This window comes from Suricata suricatta, chromosome 8 (assembly GCF_006229205.1).
Source record: "Suricata suricatta isolate VVHF042 chromosome 8, meerkat_22Aug2017_6uvM2_HiC, whole genome shotgun sequence".
Lineage (NCBI taxonomy): Eukaryota > Metazoa > Chordata > Mammalia > Carnivora > Herpestidae > Suricata > Suricata suricatta.
The window spans coordinates 14,317,585-14,340,841 of NC_043707.1; the positions used below are offsets into that span (position 1 = coordinate 14,317,585).

The 23,257-nt window shown below is 49.5% G+C and overlaps 1 protein-coding gene across 3 annotated transcripts in view; it reads left to right on the top strand.

The window, feature by feature from the left end:
• The window catches only part of VPS35L (VPS35 endosomal protein sorting factor like), a 115,968-nt gene that overhangs the window by 84,202 nt on the left and 8,509 nt on the right, over positions 1 to 23,257 (top strand). Inside the window, exons 27-28 of one of the 3 annotated variants that reach the window (XM_029948651.1) lie at positions 10,250 to 10,389; positions 18,927 to 19,092. In XM_029948651.1, the coding sequence (XP_029804511.1) occupies positions 10,250 to 10,389; positions 18,927 to 19,092 (306 nt within the window). Of the gene's footprint in view, positions 1 to 2; positions 822 to 10,249; positions 10,415 to 18,926; positions 19,093 to 23,257 lie in introns of those variants that run through there. The other 2 variants (XM_029948652.1, XM_029948653.1) reach the window with 2 other exon arrangements.

Below are 23,257 nucleotides of genomic sequence, written 5' to 3' on the forward strand. Positions count from 1 at the left end.
AGTTTCTCATCTGAGAAAGGAAGGTTGTTTTGCACTGGAAGTCATGTTTCAGGTGGGTCTTAGAAGGAGAACCTGTGTTCATCAGGAGGAGGTGGGAAGGGGAGACGGGCTCTCGGCGCTCCTGCTGGGGCACAGGGCTTGAGCCGAGGCACCGGAAGCGCAAAGCCCGCGGTGTATTTGGCCGGCGGCAGGATGTCAGGTGAGTCCCTCACTGACGGTCTCCCAGTCCCGACTCTGCCACCACCAGCTGGATGCCTTTGGACGAGTTGGCCTTTTTGTGCCTGTTTCCTCATGTGTCACATGGAGGTGATGGCTGCGGTACCAGTCTGTTGCAGATTAAATGAGAGAACATACTCAAAGAACTTGGCTCGCTGGCACACAGGAGCTGCTCAGTAGATCTTAACCTCGTAGAAGTCTCTCTCAAAAGACAGACGGATGCTGTGGCATTCACCAAACAATGCCAGCGCTGCGGTTTCAGGGTCCTGAAAGCAAACCTGTCCTAGGCGACGGCTTGAGAAATCCACCGGAAAGCTGATCATTCTTTGAAGATTAACCTGCCGAGCTGTCCTGGGGCGGGAGGCGGAGGCCATCAAAACGGATCTGCAGTTCCCCCAAAGACAAAACGGTAGAGAAAACAGGCAAAATAGTTTTGTTCTTTTTATTACTCGTAATGCTTTCCACTCCTGTGGAATTATCTCCCCCTCCTTTTAAACTGTACATTTTTATTTATTCTTTGCATCTTCATCCTTCAGAGCTTAGCTCACAAGCCACTTCTTAGGGAAAAACAGCCTTGGCCTCTCTGCCCCAAAACAAACTAGGAGTGAGCTCAGGTTATTCTAGAAGATGTGTTATCCTGGCGCTTTTCCCTCACTGGACTTAATGCTGTTGTTATTTAGCAAGTAAATATGTAAACAATTGTCTGCCTTTCTCAACCTCTGCAAGAGTATCCGCCCCACAAAATCTGACATGTCGTATTCGCCATTGCGTCTGGCGCCTGGCACGTTGCCGACCACACGGGTTCTGCAGAGATGCTGGATGGATGAGTGGCAATCCTACGATAATAATAGAAGTACCCGTAATATCTTAATAACATCGGTACATGTAAGATGGTACCAAGGCCCCACCCCAGAGCCTCCTAGTTGGTTTCACATAACTTATTTTCATAGTTTTAGGTAAAAGCCAACAAGTTAGGCTCAAACGTACGCTGAGCTGTGTAGACCTGTTGAATGAAGCTATTTTGTTGGTTTGATCTGCGAGGAACCCGAAAAAGCAGGGGAGAGGCTGGGCCTGCCGCTAGGAGGCTCACTGGCCCCTGCGCACCGTCACTGCTGGTGGAGGCAGCCTGGGCCGCAGGGCGGAGGAGAGAAGTCTTTTTTTTCCTGTTTTTAAATTATTTTTGAGAGACAGACAGCACGAGCAGGGAGGGTCAGAGAGAGAGGGAGGTACAGAATCTGAAGCAGACCGCAGGTTCTGAGCTGTCAGCACAGAGCCCGACGCGGGGCTCGAACCCACAAACCCTGAGATCATGACCTGAGCCGAAGCCGGACGCTTAACCGACTGAGCCCCCAGGCGCCCCGAGAAATCATCTTTGATCCTCCTCCTGGAGAGTGACAAGTGGCTTGTGATGGAGAAAAGTGTCCTCTATCCACTTACCAAGTCACTGGGGTTTATGTTTAAGGCCACATTTACTAGTCCCATTGACAGGCAATCCTCTGAAGAATATGTTGGATGTGACTGTTTTCTCAAGCCCTGAGGCTTCTCTGGTGATCCTGGACAAGGCAGGTTATTTTTGCCAGAACAATTCACGTGGGCAGGTGGCATGACACTTGTTCACATCCCAACACGCACAGTCGGTCCGCCTCATGGACTGTAAGGGCCTGGGGCGGAGGACAGCCTGGGATGCAGCCCACAGGAAAGGAGCAGGACGGGGGTCTCCGCCTAAGTCCACTCAGCTCTTTGTTAGGAAATACCGACGTTTTGCTTCCTCTTGCCTGCATTTCTTGGCCACTTTTTTTTTTTTACACACAAGCCACTGTGCCAGGCATTGCGCTGGAATAGGAATGCACTTCGAGACTGCTGATGGGGGGAGCGGATCTGGGTACAGTTAATCAAGGCAGCTCGTGATCTGCAAGATGTTCATAAGCCGTGCAGTAGAATTTTAGGGGAGAGAAAGTTGGCCCCTTGGCTTGGAAGAGCAAAAAAAAGGAAAAAAAAAGCTTAAAACAGGTGGCGTTGAGGGGCCTGGAGGGAAAGAAGGATCTTTATATGCTGCCATGAGTGACATGCGGCAGAGGGCATTCTAGGCTGAAACAGCAGCCCGGAGCAGAGCCTGCCGGCTGGCTGGAAACCACATCTGGACGGAAGCAGTAGGAGGCGAAGCTGGGAAGAGAGTTTGGAACCTGATGAGAACGGAAGCTTCCTGCAAAGCAGCCTAGTCTTAGTCGGCATGTCGTATTTGCTCAGTGGTTTATGTTCGTTTTACAGATGAGGAAACTGTGGCTCGGAAGTGTGACCTGACTGCCCAGGAGCACTGAGCTAGCAAGTGGCCAGTCTGACTTCAAGTGCTCTTTCCATCCCTGAGCTTCCCTGAAGTTGGTTAGTGCTTCTAATCCCCAATACAAAGTATTATTTATTTATTTTTAAAATTTTTTTAATGTTTATTTATTTTTGAGAGACAGAGACAGAGCATGAGAGGAGGAGGAGGAGGGGCAGAGAAAGAGGGAGACACAGAATCCGAAGCAGGCTCCAGGCTCCAAGCTGTCAGCATAGAACCCAACGCGGGGCTTGAGCCCACAAACCACGAGGTCATGACCTGAGCTGAAGTCGGAAGCTTAACCGACAGAGCCACCCAGGTGCCCGTACAAAATATTATTTCTAACCCTGGGTGCATGTGTTTGCTGGAGACCAGTTGTGGCAGATTGAACATTAGATAAGCCTTAAGTAGAAAACAAAGAACCAGAATTAAGATGAGAGGTACTTACTTAATCCTTTTTGTGCCAAGAAATCCAAACCTAATACTCACAGAGATGCGTTCACCTTCCTGCGAGATGGTAGGAAGGGGTGTTGACTGTGCATTACCCCAAAGACATGAGTCCAGTGACGTGGATGGCACGCTGGACTGAGGAGTCATTTCTATGACGCCAGTGGACTTCTCACATTGTGTTGATATTCAGTGAATTGAAAAGGCGTTCTGCATAAACCAGATGGCAAAATCAAGGTTAGATTAAGCTATCATTGATAGCAATTAAGCATTAATGAATAAATTATATAATTGTTTCTAGGCATTCATATTTCTTTAAATCTTATTCTCTATACATATTATCAAATTAGTGGCTCCTTCAATCCTCAAACTTAACTGCTATGATAACAAATTCTGTTATAAAAACACAGTTTAGTAAGAGCATTAAATCTCTATGGATAACTCACCTGTGGATGATCACTTGGCCATCTGGACTCTGAGGCTTTCCCAAAGACACCCCTGTCACTGGTGACAGTGCATCTTCATTGCAGACTAAAGCTCGGCCTGTTGAATCAAAAATACCATAGGCAGAGTGGCTTCAGTGACAAGCATTTGTCGCTCGGTGAAGTCTGAGACCAAGCTACCAGTAGGTCCACTGTCTGGTGAGGACTTCTTGGCACTTGGACCGCCATGTTCTCACTGTGTGCTCTCACGTGTGGAACGGGTGAGCGTGTTCCCTGGGGCCTCTCTTATAAGGGCACTGATTCCATTTGTGAGGACTCCACCGCATGATCTCATCAGCTCAGTGACCCTACCTAGTACCGTCTTTGGGGGATTCCAACATACGAATTTGGGGGTAGGGTGGAAGGACATTGACGTTTAGTCCAAAATACAAAGTTTGAGTTAGTAAACTGCATCCCGATGTTACATCTGTATAGTAGTTTCCATTATATTGATGATGTCACTCCAAACCTACATACTCATGGAGAGACGGAAAATGATGAAGACTGGTAAAGATGTTTAGCAACAGCGTTGATAGAACTTGAGAGAGGGTAGCCAGAATCCTGCTTTAATCAAGGATATTCAGGGGACAGGAGGGAGTCTTCGACCTTCTTGTGATGTTTTGTGCCAAGAGATTGCGATGCCCTCTCTCCCAGAGAGCTGGCCCTGGGCATGTCTGTCTCAGGGGTCCAGGAGGCGTGTGACTTCCTAGGTCTGTTTGGGAGTGGAGTGGCTTCTGAGCTCTCGTTTAGCCCTGGGAGGTCATGGCTCTGACAAGCAGTATTGGTTTCCATTAGCCCTGATCTAATCCGTTACTTAAAAAACCAAACGCCACCTCTGAAGGTGGGTCATTGCTTTTTGACTGTGTTATGATTCCTGTGCTGAATCCTATTCTGTGTTGACAGCGCCGGGGACACAAAAGGATGACCTGACTCTCAGAGGTGACAAGTGTGAGTTACGTTATCATGTATGCAGGATGTTTGGAGTGCTGACTTGTTTCCCACTGAATAATAATAGACAGCCTGTATGTTATTTTAAATCTTAATTTTTCCTAAAAAATATATATTTCATGCTCATTTGGAAAAATTCCCACAAGTAAAGAAATGTAGAACTTAACAAACGTAATAGGCCTCAAAATAAAAGTTATCAGTCATCTGCTCTGTTTCCTCTCTTCTAAAAAACAGTCATTATTAACAGTTTGGATAGGTTTCTTAATTTTTTTCTTCTATAGATCAAGTTAGAAATACTCGTTCTCATGCCCTGTTCTCACCTGTTCTCCTTCCCTCCACATCTGTCTGTATTCTTATATATACATGCAGTGCCCACCGCCCTTAGGAATGGGATTGTGTCTTCTGCAATATTTTTCTTTTTTTTTTTAATTTTCTTTAATGTTATTTTTGAAAGTGGGGGGGAAGGGTCAGAGAGAGGGGGGAAACAAAGAATCGGAAGCAGGCTCCAGGCTCTGAGCTGTCAGCACAGAGCCCGAAGTGGGGCTCAAGCTCATGAACGGCGAGATCATAACCTTAGCCGAAGCTGGACGCTCAAAGGACTGAGCCACCCAGGCACCTCCCCCCACCTCAGTCTTTATCTTGGATAGTGTGGTTCAGTACCTCTGAGGCAAAACCTGGGAATTCATATATATATTTTTAAATAACAGCTGAGTGAGATCTGATAGGTTCATGCATCATAAAATCTATTCTTCTACTAAGTGTACAATTCAGTGGTTTTTAGGATGTTGACAGAGCTGTGCAACTATCATCAATTCCAGTCATTTTCATCACCCCGAAAGGAAACCCTGGACTGAGTTGTCCCTCCTTATTGCTTCTCCTCTAAGGTCCAGGCAGCTGCCAGTCTACTTTTGTTTCTATGGATTTGCCTGTTCTTATTATTTTATATAAATGCGGTCTTACAATACAGGTCTCTTAGTATTGATTCCTTTCGTGTAGCATAATGATTTCAGGGTTCGGCCACGTTGCAGCCTGTGTGTAACGTGTGTGCGCAGCATCCACGTGCACTTACGGCTGGAGGAACCACCAGGTCCAGCAGAGTCTCTGTGCCGTGATCCGTTCCCAGCGGCCATGGCGGGCCTGTGAACCTGTATTTTTAGCAAGTCTTTGATGATTCTTACAAAGCAATTCTGGAAAACTGGCTTTGAGAGCAGCGCGGCCTCCCGTACTGAGAGCGGGGACGTGGCTGAGCGTGCCCTGCACCCGGAACCTGGCAGTGCTGAAGGCCGCCTTGGTTCTGGCACGGAAGGCGACAGAATGCCGCTCTGCAGAGGAGTGGGGACCCCAGGAAGAAGGATCTCCGACAGAATGGACATGGGTGGGGCCAGCCAAGCCTGAGCGGTGATTTTGGTTTTTATTGTTAATTTCTTCTAAGTGGGATATGACAAAGAAATCTGATTGTCCCATGAAAGCTCAGAAGATTCCAGTGGGAAAAGATACAGCATAGGGAAGCTGGTACATATGCTTGCTTTGTCCTCTCTTCCCCACCCCCACCTCCGCCCTGGTGAACAGGAATAATAGTCTTTATGGATTGGAATTGGATTTCTCCTTTTTCTGTAGGTCTTTTGCAAAACAAAACAAAACACATGTAGCCCATTTTATCTTGGATTGTCTTCCAGGGCTTTTAATAGCCACAGAAAGTGTTCTCTGGTATTGACGTCATTATTCTGAACTCTAGGAGGAGAAACTTTTCACATACATTAGGATTTGAGCTCTAATTACGAAGTCAAAATTGAGAAGTCTCCTAGATAAGATTTTATATATGGGGTAAGTCTTCTGAGGATAGAAATAAAAATCCGCTTTGGAACATTCTGGTACATTGTCTGCCCCAGCCCCTAAATAACTGTTTATTTTAGCTCTCTCCTTTGGAATGGAAACTGAGTGGGGGGCGTTTGTGAGGAACAGGGTGCCCAGCTCAAAGCTGCTCCCTCTTTAATGAGGCATAATAATAGGCACTTTTCTTGGGGCCACTTGGTAACAAGCACACAAATAGAATAAATAAATGGTCTTTCAGGTTGTTCTGAGCAGAATTTTCATTTCCGCTCAGAGAGGCTCTTCACCTTGTTCATTATGGGCTTCATGTTTCCACCAGAAAGCAATTCGTGCGGAGCCCTGGGGACAGAGAGCTTCTCCCGCAGAAGGGGGACCGCCAGAGCCGGCATCAGGCCTGCCTGTGCTCAGAGCGGACCGTTGGGGGTGGATTCCGCTCTTTCTTGTGCGCTGTGGTTACAGATGAGTGACTAAAATGTATCCTTGTAAGCATTTTTCAGTGTACAATTCAGTGGTTTTAGGTGCATTCACAGTGTCGCACAACCCTCACCACTATCCATTTCCAGAACCTTTTCCACTTCAAACCCAATGCAACCTACGCCCTTTACGCAGCGCCTCCTCCCCTCTCCCCATTCTGCTTTCTCCGTGCAGTTGACTCCTCTGCCTCATAAAAGCGAAGTCCTACAGCGTCTGTCTTTTTCTCGGACCTGTTTCACTTGGCATAATGTTTCCAGGGTGCATCCATGTTGCAGCATGTGTCAGAACCTTCTTCCTTTTTAAGGCTGGATAATCCCTTGTATATGACATGTTTCACATTTGGCCTGTCCGTTCACCTGTTGATGGACACTAGGGTTGTTTTCCACCTTTTTGCTAATGTGAATAATGCTCCCGTGAACATTTATGTACAGGTATCTGTGTGAATCCCTACTTTCATTTGAATGTGAACCTAGAAGTGGGATTTGTAGGGTCAGAGCGTAATTCTGTGTTTCACTTTTTGAGGGACCGCCAAAGAGTTTCCTACGGCAGCTGCACTGTTTTACCAGCCCACCAGTTTCTCTACATCTTTGCTAGGGTTTGTTACTTGCTGGTTTTTATGTTTGTTTGTTTGTTTTTTATGGTGCCCATCCCGAAGTTCTCGAGAAGTGATGAAATCTCTGGGGGATTGCACTGATGTGCGTTTCTCCAGTGATTACCGATGTTCAGCATCTTTTCTTTCATGTGCTTGTTGACCATTTGTGCATTTGGAGAAATGTCTTTTCAGGTCCTTTGCCCTTTATTAATCAAGTGACTTGTTTTGCTGTTAATGGAGAATTTCTTTATACATTCTAGATGTAAACCCCTTACCAGATCTATGATTTGTACGCCTGTTTTTTTTTCTTTAAAATTTTTAATGTTTATTTACTTTTGAGAGAGAGAGACAGAGACAGAGTTCAAACAGGGGAGGGGCAGAGAGAGAGGGAGACACAGAATCCAAAGCAGGCTCCAGGCTCTGAGCTGTCAGCACAGAGCCCGATGCGGGGCTCAAACCCACAGACCATGAGATCATGACCTGAACCCAAGTCAGAGGCTTAACCAACTGAGGCACCCCAGCCGTGTTTTTTTTTTTTTAAAGAACACAAATTTGGGGCACCTGGGCGGCTTGGTCGATTAAGCATCTGACTCTTGATTTTGGCTCAGGTCATGGTCTCACAAATCATGAGATCGAGCGCCTGAATTGGGCTCCAGGCTGACAGCGCAAAACCTGCTTGGGATTCTCTCTCTTCTCTCTCTGCTCCTCCCCTGCTTGCACATGCACACACATGCATGCGCTCTCTCTCTTTCTCTCTGTCACTCAGAATAAGTAAACTTAAAAAAAATTTTAAATAACACAAATGTGATTGTATTGTTCAGTGCAGGTGACGGCCTTTAAGCTTTGCTCGACTTAGTCTTTTACCATCCCTGGGCCACTCTGACTTGGCCCCCCCTTTCTGAACTTATTTCCTCTTGTAGGCGTGGAAATCATTGTGCCTTCCCCATAGGACTGCTGAGGACTAAAAATACAGACTATATAAGACAGGGCCTAGGAGTTTCTGTGTCTTTTCTCAGAGCCCCTATATTTAATCTCTTTCTTTTCAACAAGATGGACATTAGCTGCTTTGTGTCCCCCCCCCCCCCCCAGACCAAAGGACACAACAGATTCCTCTTAAGTAAGTGTGAAATACGGTGATCCAGTCAGTCTCCTCACCCCACTGATGTCAACTCTCGCCCCCTTTTTTCCTGTGTGTCCGCGGTGACCGGTCACTGTTGGTGCTTCATAAATTTGCTCAGGTGGACGTGCGGGTGTGAGTTCAGTGTGGGAGGGACAGCCTGGGAAGGGAGCATCTGGAACCAGAGGTAACTTTATAGAGAACACTCGGAGAGAATGGTCTTTCCTTAACGAGTTTGGGTATTTTGGTTTTAGTTTTTGTGTTGTTTTGTTTTTTGCTTTGAAAAAGGAAGGGAGAGAAGACAGAAACCCCCACATCCAGCTGCAGACACAGACCCTTCTCATTAAGCGCAGGCCTTTGTTCCCGGAGGGCCGGCGTTCGTGGCATGCGTGGCCCTCGGGGTGCGGGCTGGGGCTCCGGCTCTGGTCCCGCCGCCCCCTGCCAGGGCGGTGTTCTCTCCGCATCGCTGGAAGTCGTTTCGGGGTGGAAGTCTATTTATTTGGACCATGCAAACGTTTGATCTTGTTGGGGAGTTTAAACTTTCACTTGTCAGGTCAGTGTTTGGTCTGTTTTGACCTTGAGACTCTTTCTCTCGGAGGACTTGGGCACTTGCACTGAGAACCCTTTCCCTGTCTGCCCCCGCCTCCAGCCCTGCCTTCTCTCCCCATCCGTCCCCTCTTGTCTTTGTCCTCCTGTTGCTGCCTCCCTCTCCTCACCTCTTTCCGTCCCTTCCTTCCCCTTCTCACCCCTTCCCTTGCTTTCTCTCACCCTTTGAAGTCATCTTGTTTTACAGACTATTTGGTGTTTTAAAAAATATCTTGGGGGGCGCCTGGGTGGCTCAGTTGGTTGAGCCTCCGACTTCGGCTCAGGTCAGATCTCACGTTCGTGGGTTCGAGCCTCGCGTCAGGCTCTGTGCTGACAGCTAGCTCGGAGCCTGGAGCCTGCTTCCAGTTCTGTGTCTCCTTCTCTCTCTGCCCCTCCCCCTCTCATGCTCTGTCTCTCTATGTATCAAAATCTTGGGGCATCTGGGTGGCTTAGTTGGTCAAGTGCGTAACTCGTGGCTTTGGCTCAGGTCATGATCTCAGGGTTTGTGGGTTCAAACCCCCCGAGTTGGGTGGGCTCTGTGCTGACCAGGATTTTCTCTCTCTCTGCTTCTCCCCTGTGCACGCCATCTCTCAAAATAAGTAAATAAACCTAAAACTATCTATATCTTTATTTTCCAAGTGACTCTCAGAACTATTTACCTAGTCCGAAGTCTCAGAAGCTGCCTGTGCGTGTGCGTGCATGTGGATTCCTTCAGACGTTTGTTATTTCTTTAACAAATATGGGGCGTGCTAGAGTAGACTTGGGCAGACCAGACAGAATTTGCACCCCGCTCCCCGTCCCGTGCTGGCACCTCGAGTGTACCCAGGACACTGTTAAAGGAGCAGGCACTTGGCCTTGCTCCCAAGTGACAGGAGGGCTTGATCAACCAGCCTGGGGTGAGCTGGCTGCCCTGGAAACTGTGATTTCTTGGCTTTCTGTAAAAATTGGCCACTTGTTTATTTCACTTAATTATCAGAGCCTGCTTGACGGAGGTTCTTTGAGCTGAATTGCTAGTGAAGGAAGGAGGGAGAGAGGCAGAGAGGGGAGACAACGGTGGTACCCTCTTCGCAGTCGGTTAAGGTTGCAGAAGCCCTGTCTCTGGCCGGACCTGCCCTCTGCCTCTGGCCCTCAGCATAGCCTGCCTTCCACGTAACTGTCAGGACGGGCCTGCCAGCCAGGTGGAGAAGAAAGCAGACCTGAACTTTTTCTCTCTCATACACAGGCTTTTTTCTGTCTTGCAGCTGATGCCTTCTTCAAAGCCGCTATAAGCCTCATTCCGGAAGTTCCAAAGATGATTAATATCGATGGAAAGATGCGACCGTCGGAATCCTTCCTTCTGGAATTCCTCTGCAATTTCTTTTCTACTTTATTAATAGTTCCGGTATGTTTCGCCAGAAGAGCCATAGGTGTGTCCTTTGATCTCCTTCACGTACATTCTTAGCCCTAGAAGTGCAGGGACGTTCTGCCTGTGTCTATGTGCTGCTTTTCTAGTCCGTTTACGTTACTCAGGTTTTTTTAACTTTTATTTATTAAGTAATCTCTTCCCTGTGACATACTACGACCCTGAGACCACGAGTCACGTGGTCTACCAACGGAGCCAGCCGGGCGCCCCTTAGTTACTGAATGTTTTTTCCATTCATTTTGTGTCCTGGGTATTTTAGTTGTGGTTCAGTACATAGTCAAGCGGCTGCCACTTAGGGGTTAAGGGCTCAGGGTTCGGACCAAGATGGGTCCTAGGGTGGAATCCCCCACCCTCCTTCGAGCCCTGTAGGCTCAGGCAATTATGTAACGAGCCTGCGCTGCCGTTTTCTTACCTGTAAAACGGGAGGAGGGAGGGTGCTGCATCTCTGGGTCGTTGTGAGGATCAAGTGAGGGAGTGCGCACCCATGGTTAGGACAGTCCAGCCCTGTCGAAGGTGAAGGTAGTGTTTTGGTGGCAAGTACTAGAAAACAAAATGAGATAGCAAAGATTAAAGACGACATTGTTGGAAGGATGCTGGGGTTCCTTCTGGAACATTCTGATGAGCAGTCAGGCCTGGGCTGGCTGGTCTCTCCAGACCCAGCACCGGGACCTTCACCCTTGCAGGGGTTCTTAACCCAGGGTCTGTCTGCTCCCTGAGGGTCTGGCAGGGCAACCATGAATATAGATGAGAAAAAAAAATCTTAATTTTTACAGATCTTCATGAAACTGAAATTGGCCCTTTGCTTTCTTGTGAGGGTTTTTTTCCCCCATTCGAATTATATAGGTAATGAGCCACAGTAGTAGATATTCACAGGACTAAGACTTTGTCCCCAAAGAAATCAACCATCTGTTCATGTCACATTTAAGGTGTGACAGATATTTCAGAAGAGTTGTTAATTAAATATACTCACCAAGAAGTAATAGAATATGGTCTAACACATACGTTGAAAAAATATTTTGACAAGTATATTTTAGCATAATTGCTAATTAAACATACTTGTTAGGAAGTAATAGAATACGGCATATAACAAATACATTGAAAAAATGTTTTGACGAGCATATTTTTATTTCTTTTGTGGTCTTGTGCATTTTATTTTCTGCATTTTTTTGTTTTTATTTCATCTATTTTCTGTATTAAAAATCATTTTCTGAGGAGCCCATAGCCTTCACCGGGCTGTGACAGGGTCCAGGCACAAAACAAGGTTGAGCCAAAGGTGTGTAGGAATCTGGGATCCAGGCTAAAATGCAGATTTGGGGACCGCGTCCCAGAGAGGCTCACTCAGTGGCTTAGGACGGAGCCCCAAATCGGCGTTTTTGAGAGCCGCCTGAGTATGTCGGGTGTGGATGGAGAAACTTAGAAAACCACCCTTCTGAGCTCCGGCCAGGAAGTAACTGTCTCTCATAAGTACACGGTTCCTTCTTGGGGCGATGAAAACGGTCCGAAGCGGATCGTGGTGACGGTTGCGCAGCTCTGGGAGTATCCCAGCCACCGAGGTGGGCGTTGGGAATGGCTGACTTGTCAGGCGTGTGAGTTCTCTCTCGGTGGAGCTGAGGACACTTGAGTGACTCAGCTTCCTCGTGTCCTGGTTGAGACCCCAGGTTCTGAAGAGAGAAGATGGCGTGGTCAGGGGGCACAGCTCGACGCCCAACCTCCGTCTTTTCAGATCACTTCAGTGAATCAATTTCTCTGTTTTTTGGATAGTCTAGTTGTCAATTGCGGGGACACCCCCCTCCCCCCTTAAACCAGCCTCTCTAAGGAGTAATCTAAGCTGATCAGTGTCCTTGTTTGTTGGCACATGGGATGCTTTTTCCTTCTGCACGTGGGGTTTTCTTCATGTTAAAAATCGTCGGAGACTTGACGAAAGCCTTGTGCTTGGAGTCAGAAACTTGAGTGCGGTCTGACCCAGTGACTCAGCAGCCTTACGGCACTGGGGAAGTTTGGTAACTCTGCAGAGTCTCGGTTGTCACCTTTCTAAAATGTCACCCAAATGCCTACCTGGCAGAGCTGCTGTGAGGGTGAATGAAACAGTTGATCTGAAAGTACTTTGTGACCCAGAAGCTCTGTCCCTGGGGCACGCGCTGATGCCCACTGGGTGGAATCCAGCCCGGAGACTTGGTTTTTGGCTGCACAGTGATGGAAAACATTTGGTATGAATTACCCATGTTTAAAAATTGGTAGATCACAGGAAAACCCAGATTTTTAGTTCCTCTTGAAAAACCAGATCCTGCCATATGGGGCCCACATTCTCCGACCTGGGGCCCATGCTGTGGAGGGAGGTGGAGGCATGTGTCACCTCCCTGGCCCGTCGGCACTCACCAGAATGTCCCCCCGCCCGGCCTCAGCAGATTTTCTCGCCTCTGGCATCAGGGTGTGTGCTTCCGCTGGGGTTTAGTGAAGACCGTGAGATGAACAGAAGCCAGTGTGACTGCCCGGTGTCCTGTGCTTTGCTGCAGACCTTCGTCAGCATTCGGCCTCTGGGACTCCTCCCTCGAGCCCCGCAAGGTGGGGGTCACTGTGCCTTTTCCACTTAAGGCGCCGGTGCTGGGGAGCCCGTGCAGAGCTAGGATCTGAACTCAGGTCTGTGATGCTCCGGGGTCTGTTCAGCACCATCTCAGTCTGTTGACAGGGCACTGTGTCAGCTCAAGACTGAGCGTAGCAACCCTCCATCCCTCCCATGCGATCAGCACGCGTCGTAAACACGGAAGGGGTTCAGCCTGAAGAGCCGAGGCTGAGCGTCCCGCGGGCTCAGCGGCCACAGGACGGGCCTCACGCGAGGCGAGTCTGTTGTGAGGAGGTTCAGTATGAAGGCAGCTCCCACATCCCGCTTTTCCCTGGTTCAGATCAGATCCTTCCATGTCACAGCATTTATTTCATTGTTGAAATTTAATTTTATTGTTGTAAGAGCATTTAACAAGAGATCTGCCCTGAGTACTGCTAATTCCCGGCAGTGTCCTACAGCACATCTCAAAGGCTGACTCGTCCTGGCCTAACTAAAACTTTAAGCCCATTTAAAAAGTTTATTTTGAGAGAGAAAGAGGGAGAGAGAGAGAGAGCAGGGGAGGGGCAGAGACAGAGAATCCAAGCACTCTCTATGCTTTTGGCACAGAGCCTGATGCAAGGCTCGATCCCATGAACTGCCCGAGCAGATCAAGACCCGAGCCAAAATCGAGAGTGAGAAGCTTAACCGACTGAGCCACTCAGGTGCTGACAATAACTCTCCATGTCCTCCTCCCCCTGGCCCCTTGCTCCCGCCATCTACTCTTTGATTCTGTGAACTTAACTGTTTCAGACGCCTTATGTAAATGGAATCATGAGTATTTCTCTTTCTGTCATTGGCTTATTTCACTTACTGTCTCCCAGGGTTCATCCATGTTGTTATACTTGACAAAGTTTCCTTTTTTTAAGGCTGAATATTAATCCATTGTGCACGTATATCACATTCTCCTCGCCTGTCCATCCACTAGTGGGCATTTAGGTTGTTTCCACATCTTGGCTACTGTGAATAGTGTCACGATGAACATGAGAATATTGAGATCTTTGAGATCCTGATTTCAACTCTTTGGACAAATACCCAGAGGGGGGATTGCTGGATCATACGGTGGTTGTTTTTGTTGTTTGTTTGTTTGTTTGTTTCTTTTGAGAGAAAGAGCATGAGCAGGAAAGAGGGGCAGAGGGAGAGGGAAAGAAGCTTAAACAAGCTGTACACCCAGTGTGGAGCCCAGTGTAGGGCTTGATCTCCCAACTGTGAGATCATGACGTGAGCCAAAATCAAGAGTCAGATGCTTAGCCTACTGAGCCACCCAGGTGCCCCTGATAGGTCTCTCCTTAATTTTTCAAGGAATCTCCATGCTGTTTTCCATAGTGGTTGCACCATTTTGCGTTCCTACCAATTCATTTTATTTGTCTAGGACAGAATTTGAAGTCATTTTAGACGAAATAAACCGTGTGGCCCACTTGATTCATATTTCTAAACGCAGAAGTAAACGTTTCCCCAGGCCAGCCCCCTCTTCGGCAAGCAGGCCGCTCACGGAGCGTTTCGAAGCGATCTGCCCCCGTGTCAGCAGGCGTCAGCCTCGTACATAATTGAGCTCATGCACTCCTAACCACGTTTGTAGGACATGGAAAGTAGACTTGATTGAACGGGTTCCGTGTTACCACTTCAGAGGCCTAATTTTGATTCAGTTAAAAATTTGTAGGCAACGGAAATGTTATTCTCATTAGTTTTCTGGCACTGATCACCTAGGACACAGCAGGGAAATGTCTTTCTCTACTTCTTGTGCAGAGGTCCAACCGTAAGCTTAACGTGGTGTCCAAGTGCTAAGCTTCAGTCATTCTGTCTCTTCTGTAAATACTTGTTGCTCTGGGAATTGAGGGGTGAACAAGAGAAGTAAGTCCTCCACTCAAGAAGACAGACACTAAGCACGTAAACACATACTTAACGACAGTCGTATAAAGTCCCACGGAGAACTGCAGGGGCTTCTGGGAGCCCGTATTTGAAGGGAAGTGGGTCAGGAAGTTCCCCGAGAAAGTGCCACGAGAGCTGAGGTGCAGAGGAAGATTGGGAATGGAGGTGGGTGGGGTGGAGGGAGGAGAGGGGGTTCTGGACAGAGGGGGCAGAGAGCTGCAGGTGGGAAGGCACATTGTGCAGGACGGACCAGAAGGGAGCCTCGGTGCACGGGAGCCCTGGGGACACGAGGGGCTCCGGCTGGTGAGACAGACAGGGGTTGGTGCCTGTAGGGCCAGGCAGCTCCATAGGCTGATTCCTGACAGCCTCGCATCCCAGGGTCACCAGCTAGCAAGTGGCCAAAACAGAATTCAGAGCCGGGACGTCTGTGCTCAGCGCTCCTGGAGAGTTAGTAAATCTAGGGCATTCCTTCTCCTCCCGAGGAGTGACATTCAATAGAACCGGGGACCCCTGTCTGTCCAGCTATGAGAGCGTCGGGTCCCTCCCAGGTGCCCCTCAGGAGCCGCTCATAACACTGATGAACCAAGTCAGGGAGGCGGCCTCTGCAGGGGGACTTTTCCCACTTGCATTGCTAATTGAATCCAAGACCTTTTTTTCTTCTTAAAAACAAAACAGATCTGTGTTTGCCTTGCTTCAGTTGCTGGCACTGAGGCGTCAAAGTACGATGAAAAAAAGAATGTTATGACCATTGAAGCATGGATATCATGGAAAATTTTTTCCTGGTACAGAAGGTTGGAAATAATCTCGTCCCTTCAGTTGTGAGCAAAAGCTCATGGGAATGGCTCACACTCCCAACCTGTACGTCTCCATCACCCCTTCTTCCACCTCCGTGAGGGCGTGCTGGCCGGGCTCCCACTGCAGTTAGGACAGTGGTATTGAGATTGTTACTGGAATGGTTAGATTGCTGTTTTCTTCGAAGGCAGATCCTTTAAATAAAAAATAAATATATTTTGTAATGGTTTATTTATTTTTGAGAGGGACAGTTTGAGTGGGGGAGGGGCAGAGAGAAAGGGAGACACAGAATCCATGAAGCAGGCTACAGGCTTTGAGCTTTCAGCACAGAGCCTGCCCGACGTGGGGTTTGAACCCATAAACCAAGAGATCATGACCAGAGCCAAAGTCAGATGCTTAACTGTCTGAGCCACCCAGGCACCCCCTAAATAAAAATATTTTTGAACATCCACATAGCAGAACAAAACTGCCTAGTTAGAAACTGCAAAGAGGGGCGCCTGGGTGGCTCAGTCGGTTGAGCGTCTGACTTCGACTCAGGTCATGATCTCACGTTTTGTGGGTTTGAGCCCCACATTGGGCTCTGTGCTGACAGCTCAGAGCCTGCAGCCTGTTTCCAATTCTGTGTGTCCGTCTCTCTCTGCCCCTTCTCTGCTCATGGTCTGTTTCTCTCTGTCTCTCCAAAATAAATAAATGTTAAAAAAAAAAAAAAACTGCAAAGAGAGGCCGCAGTAGCCTGCTGAGGTGTGCTCTGTAAATGGAAGGCTGGCCGCAGCTTGGGCAATTTTGAGAACTCCGGTTTGAGGCCTTCGGACTTGTTGAGCATCATGTGCCCTTTTCCTTGCTGAGATCCAAACAGCAGTTCCTGTGGATGTTAACGGCTGCGCCAGACCTCTCACATCCTCCTTCCTTCTCGCTGTTGAAGGTGTCAGTACACACCCTGGATGAGAAGGACGGTATTTCCACCTACCTCTGTTCTGGGATTTCTCATATTCCGTGCTCGTGTTCAGGGTAGCTGGCTCAGGGCGCCTGGATGGCTCAGTCCTTAGGTGTCTAACTTCGACTCAGGTCATGATCTTACGGTTCGTGAGTTCGAGCCCCACGTCAGGCTCTGTGCTGACAGCTCAGAGCCTGGAGTCTGCTTTGGATTCTGTGTCTCCCTCCCTTTCTGCCTCTTCCCTGCTCACACTCTGTCTCTCTTGCTCAAAAAAAAGAAATGTTAAAAAAAAGTCACAAAATAGCTGGCTTCCATGTATGGCTTCCCCCAGTTAGCCAGCTCCATAAAGTCAGACAGGGGCAATACAAACATATTATTAGCAGTTAGGGATCTCTGCTGTGGAGCCAGACTTTCAGAGCTCAAGCCCTGGTCCCGCCCCGTCCAGGCAGTGCCGGTGAACCATTCTGTGGCTCATCTGCGGTCTGTGAAGTTAGAGGGTGGTCATGTCGTATCTTTCTGGAACACAGAACAACCACAACAGCCACCATAAAAGTTAGCTACTGTTACTTGTCTTGGTTGTCACCTGAGCGCCTGGCACACAGAAGGCGCTCAAGCTGTAATCCAACCGCCATTATTTACTGGGTGCTTGTCTGTGCCCAGCACAGTCCTAGAACCGGGGACAGGACTGGGAACACCATTCACATGGTGTTCCCAGGGCTGTCCTGCCTGTGTATTGGCAGATGACATGCCTGTCTTCCTGGGGGTCATCGGCAAGGAGGAAAGATAAATGTAAACAAGAGATCATGTCGGGTAGTTCGCTGCAGGAGTAAGTCGGTCACTTCAGAACTGCCCTGGAGAAATACAGACAGGATGGTCTGTGATGGAGACGTGCCAGGGGTGAGGCGGCCTGCGGACGGATGGTCAGGGGAGGCCTCGCCGAGGAGCTGGCCTGTACGGCGGGGTCTGGAGGTGCTCCAGGGGCCGGCGTGGCCCAGTCTTGCAGGTGGAGATTCCAGCCAGAGGCAACACTAAGTAGGGCCAGGAAGCCAGACATCCTCGGCACGCGAGCTGCTGGCCAAGCATCCTCTGCAAGTCCGTGGAGATCTGTGTGGGAGACCGGCCCCCGGGGACCTCCTCACCCGGGCTCCCTTCTGGTCTCCAGCTCACTCAGCCAGCGGCAGGACCAACGGCAGCCTGGGAGGCGGGAGGAGAGCGAGTTTGCGGTATCCGGCCCCTGATGCGGCCACGGGTGGGCAGTGGCTTCGTTCTACCCGAGGCTGCGGCTCCTGCCAGGCGCCTCCTCCAGCTGCGGGTCTTGCACTTTCCAGTAACGCCCCTCCCTCCATGTGCTTTCAGCCCACGGCAGGTAGGGGCTTCCTGCTGGAGCAAGGCCCTGGGCGCCTGGCCTGTCCTCCCTCCCCTTCCCACTGCCCATGTCTTTATAGATAATCCTTCTTGAACTCGTCCTCACGGAACCATTTTGAGTGCGCCCCCTGTGGCCTGCCAGGGTTCGGAGCGGTCCAGCTGGGCCCACGAGACCTAACGGTGTCGGCTGGTGTGAGTGAGGGGCAAGGTGTGGCCACCGGGTGAGCAAGACGATGGTAGCAGAGCTGGGCACGGACTCTTGGTGGCAGGTGTCCACCGAGCGTGTTCAGAAGGGCAGCCACAGCATTGCAGGCAGCCCGTTGGACGTGAACTAAGCTGCCGGCTCTGTGGCATCCGGCGCTTGCTTCCGGTTCATCGCAGCCCCGTTCTGCGCTCTGCCTCTTGGGTTTTTCCTCTCCCAAGAGTGTTCTCAATTTAGTTGTTCATGTCACTGAACGCCCTAAAGAGCAAGGCTAGATTTAAAGCTGGTGCCCTTGGTGGTGACGGTGATGACGAGGAGGGGGGGCTTATGCAAAGTAGGTGGCTTCTGCCGTTGCATCTGCTACAAGACCCACAATCTTGATTTTGGAGTCGGAGGAGCAGGACTTCTTACTGCTCTCCACATAGAACCAGTCTGTAATTTGGGAAACAGGCCATTAAGCTGACAAGTAACTGCTCCCTCATTCCCTGGACCCAAAGACACTCTCCAAGCTCATCTCCCCAGACCGCAGCAGGCTGAATGTCATCCTCTCTGTTTTCCCGGGGGGTGGGGGGGGTTGACCAGGCTTGACCGGCTGCTAAGTAGCTGGTGCTTCCAGTCCCCAAGGGCTGCTAGAGGGAGGGACCCAGGCTTCTGTCTTGATGGGGCTTTTTTTTTTTTTTTTTTTGGTTTGTTTTTTGGTTTTTTTCCCCCTCCTGCTTCCTATCTAGCATTATTATCCTTTTTTGGCTTTCCACTAGGATCATCCGGAACACGGGGTCCTGTTCCTTGTCCGAGAGCTTCTCAACGTGATCCAGGACTACACCTGGGAGGACAACAGCGATGACAAAATCCGCATCTACACCTGCGTCCTGCACCTCCTGTCCGCCATGAGCCAGGAGACCTATCTCTACCACATAGACAAAGGTAGTGGGCCCCTCCCCCGGCCACCCTGAGCTGGGATTTCGTGAAATTCAAGTAAAATGGTTTCGTTTTCTTCATCCCTTAGTGTTTTAGCCACCAGGCACTTCTAGTCCGGGGTCTTGCTACATGTGCCCCGGTAAGAATTAGCTGAGCAGATCCTTGAGCCCCATCCTGCCCCTTCTCACTTGGGATCCCCAAGAAGAGGCCCGAGAATCTTGTCGATAACAAACAGGCAAAATCGTTTTGACGACCGGACAAGTATAGGGGAGCACTCCCGGCACTCACTCCGTGCTCTCTCAGGGTGTGCGACCCAATAACCTAGAAAGGTGTGGTTCGGGGTCCGCAGGTCTGAGCTTCATCCCAGGCCGGCCTCTGACCACAGACTCGGGTGGGACCCTGCGTGTTTTCACCTAGTTCCTCAGGTGCTGCCGAGGCTCCGGGAACCCCCATTTCTGATGCTCAGGAGGAAGGGGGTGGCCTTGCCTCCCCCACGTCAGCCATTGTGCACCTGCTGCCAGAAATCTGAAAGCAGACTTCTCACATCCTGGACGTAACGCAGGACAGCCCCAATTCCAGACATCTGCCCACTGAGCCCAAGCACCCACCTGCTTCTAATTATCGGTTTCCCAAAAACAGCCCTGTTGTTGTTGTGCGTGCTTTGGCCAGAAATTGTATACTGTAGGGTTTAAGCAATATTCTCTCCACTTGGAAATTTCAGGAAATACGTTTGCAGTGTTAAGGGAGGGCCTTCTGCTGCAAATCTCCGGCTTCCTCTAGCTGGGATTGGGGGGCTAACAGTTAAGATGTAACTTAGGGAGGCAGGTGACGTGGATGATGACGGCGTGCCAGGACCCACACCAGGCTCCACGGCGCCGTGCTCCTTACAGCCCTGCGGCGTGTAAGACAGGCATTTGTGTCCCCATTCTACACCTGAGCAAGAGGCGACTCCGAAAGACACCGCGGCTTACTGCAGGGCCTGTGGCCAGTCCCTGGTGCGAGTGCGAGTCACACTCTGAACTGTGGAGCATGCGTCACACGGCCTCCTTGAGTATAAAATAACAGTGTTTTAAAGTATAACATGTCTGGGGCGCCTGGGTGGCTCAGTTGGTTGAGCGTCCGGCTTCGGCTCAGGTCATGATCTCGCAGTTAGTAAGTTCGAGCCCTGCATCAGGCTCTGTGATGACAGCTAGTTCAGAGCCTGGAGCCTGTCTTCGGATTCTGTGCCTCCCTCTCTCTGACCCTCCTCTGCCCATGCTCTATCTCTCTCTCTCAAAAATAAATAAAAACATTAAAAACACACACACACACACACACACGCTAAAGTATAATACGTCAGACATGCCATCAGCTGGAAAGCTCAATGAATCATCACAAAGTGAACACACCTAGGGAACCCCCACCCAGATCATGCTCCCTTCCACTCGGCACTCCCACTTTGCTCTGCGAGGTCTACCACTCTCCTGAGTTCTAGCATCACAGATTAGTTTGTACGTTTTCTAGGTTTCTGTAAATGAAATCATGTAGCAAGCGTTCTTTGGTGCTGGCTTCTTCCACTCCATACTGTGTGTGTGTGTGACATTCATCTGTGTTGGGCGTAGCTGACGTGCATCCTTTTGCCTTGCTGTGTCGTAGTCCACCGGCTCACCAGTCCAGAATTCAGTCATTCCCTCGTGGATGAACATTTACATGTTTCCAGTGGTCCCGGGTCTGGCTGTTGAGGATCGTGCTGCTCTGAACACTCTTGTATGTTCTCTGTGTACTTTTCCGTTGGCTATATGCCTATGAGGGGGGGATTTGCTGGCTCATAGGATTTACTTATGTTCAGCTCTGGTAGATACCATCTCATAGTTTTCCAAAGTGGTTGCACAAATTGACCCTCCCACCAGGTGTGAATGAGGGTCCCTCCCCTTTGTTTCCTTGGTATGATTAGTCTTTTTCATTTTGGCTATTTTGGTGAGTGTAATTTTACATTTCTCTGATGGCCAGTGAGATTGAGCACCTTTTCCTGTATTTATTGGCTTTTTTTTATTTTAATTTTTTAATGTTTATTTTTGAGAGAGAAAGGGAGCACGAGCAGGGGAGGGACAGAGAGAGAGAGACAGACAGAATCCAAAGCTGGCTCTAGGCTCTGAAATGTCAGCACAGAGTTTGATGCATGGCTCGAACCTACGAACTGCAAGATCATGACCTGACCTGAAGCTGGATGCTTAATCAACTGAGCCACCCAGGCACCCCTATTTGTTGGCATTTTTATTTCCTCTTTTTTGCTAAATGCACATCTGGCAGTAGAGAGACTTCTGAGGACCAGGCACTGATCTGGAATCGGGTCTGCAAACCCTGGGCCCTTTCCTGCCTCTCCTCCTCCTCCTCCTACGTGAGCAGATTCGTTTACCTTAAACCTCTGCCTCAACTAGCCGGCCACAGACTGGGAGCCAGGATGCGAGCTAAGGGACTGTGGCTGTGTGCAATAGGCAGGAGTCTAGGTTTCTGGCTTTTAGAGAAGAAACTGGGAGGATGGGTGGGTGTTTCTCCTTCTTTCTTGGCCCGGCCGTGTTTACTCTGGATGCACAATTGTGGCCTGACAGTTGTCGTAGGAGGAGAGAGGCCCTGGGGGCCCGAGGGAGGCTTTGTTTTCCCACCCCTTTCTTATTTTAGGCAGCCTTTTACAGTGTTGACACAGCTTAGAACTTCTGAAGAACTAGGCTCAGATACTTTTTTGCATTTAAAAAGGATTCCTTTGCTACTTTCTTCCTCGATTAAGAAGATGACATTCTGAAAATACCTGAAGTGAGAACTCTAGTGCTTTCCTGCAGGCATAAGTGAGAGTGCGCATGTCTGATGTGGAAGGGAAAAAGTTTCCTGTATAATCAATACTTTTTATTTCTTTTTTATTTTTTTTTTTAATTTTAGAGTGCATGCGAGCGGGGTAGAAGGGCAAAGGGGGATCTCAAGCGGGCTCTGTGCTCAGCGCAGGGTCCAGTGCAGGGTCCAGTGCAGGGCTCGATCCCACAGCCCTGGGATGGTGACCTATGCCGAAATCAAGAGGCAGACACTCCCAACAGCTGAGCTGCGCAGGCGCCCCTGCATGTTTATGAAACATGCAGATAGCGTGTATCCATCTAGTTGGGAGACCACCACCCAGGAAGCCCTTGTGAGGCCAGTGTAGCCCCTTCTCTCCTCCGTGTCACCTTCCAGGCCCTTGAAGCATTCGGGGTCACGATCCCAGAGCATGACAGATGCAGGGATTGTGGGCTATTCTTAGTGGCCACCTGCCAGGAGTATTGTATATCTCCCTCAGGAGAGCTGCACCTGGACGCGGGGCCACCGTCCACCCTGGTCTGACCGACTTCCTCTGAATTCTCAACGTCACCCTTTGCTCCCTCTGTCATTATCAAGTATTAGCATGGAAAACTCCTCCTGCCCCCAGCCCCTTTTTCCGCTTGTCCAGTGGATTCAAGCTCTGGAGCTCAGCCTGACCTTGGTAATTCCAGAGTCCCATCCCAAGCCTGTATTTCAGGATCCCATAACTCCTGTACCGCCTTGTACTGACGTTCAGTACATGCTATTCAGTTTGCGGGTCTGCATCGCCTAATAGTCGGTGAGCTCTCGGAGGCAGGGACCAAATCAGCCTTGCCCCTCACTGGGTCCCCAGCTTCTAGCCTGGACCCTGGTGCAGAGCAGACCCTTATCCAGGAGGTTCAAAGTGTGTGTGTGTGTGCGTGTGTGTGTGTGCGCGCGCGCCTGCTCTGAACACGCGCCTGGCCCGCCTGGGGAGTATTGGCCATGGGCGGTCTTAGACCTTCCCTCTTTTCCAGCACTGAGCCAATCAGAAAGAGTAGATTCCAACTTGGAGTAAGACTGAGAATTTATGCCAGGAACTATTCTGGTCCTCAGCAGTGGATGTGAGAAATTCCTCCACCAGCTGCAGTTTTGCTGCCCTGCAGAATCAGGTGGTGGTGACTGGCTGAATCACATTCTTTTACAAGAGTCACAGTCTGTTACGTTATTTTAAGAGAATAGCTGTCATCCTCTGAATGGTGGATAGTAGTTGAGACGTAGGTCCATAAACAGACGGTTCAGAATTGGATTCGAGATTACCTTTGCCCAGAGAAGCTGGGCGCAAGCAGCCTGCTGGGGAGCAGTTCTTAGTCTTAGACAACAGGTCTAC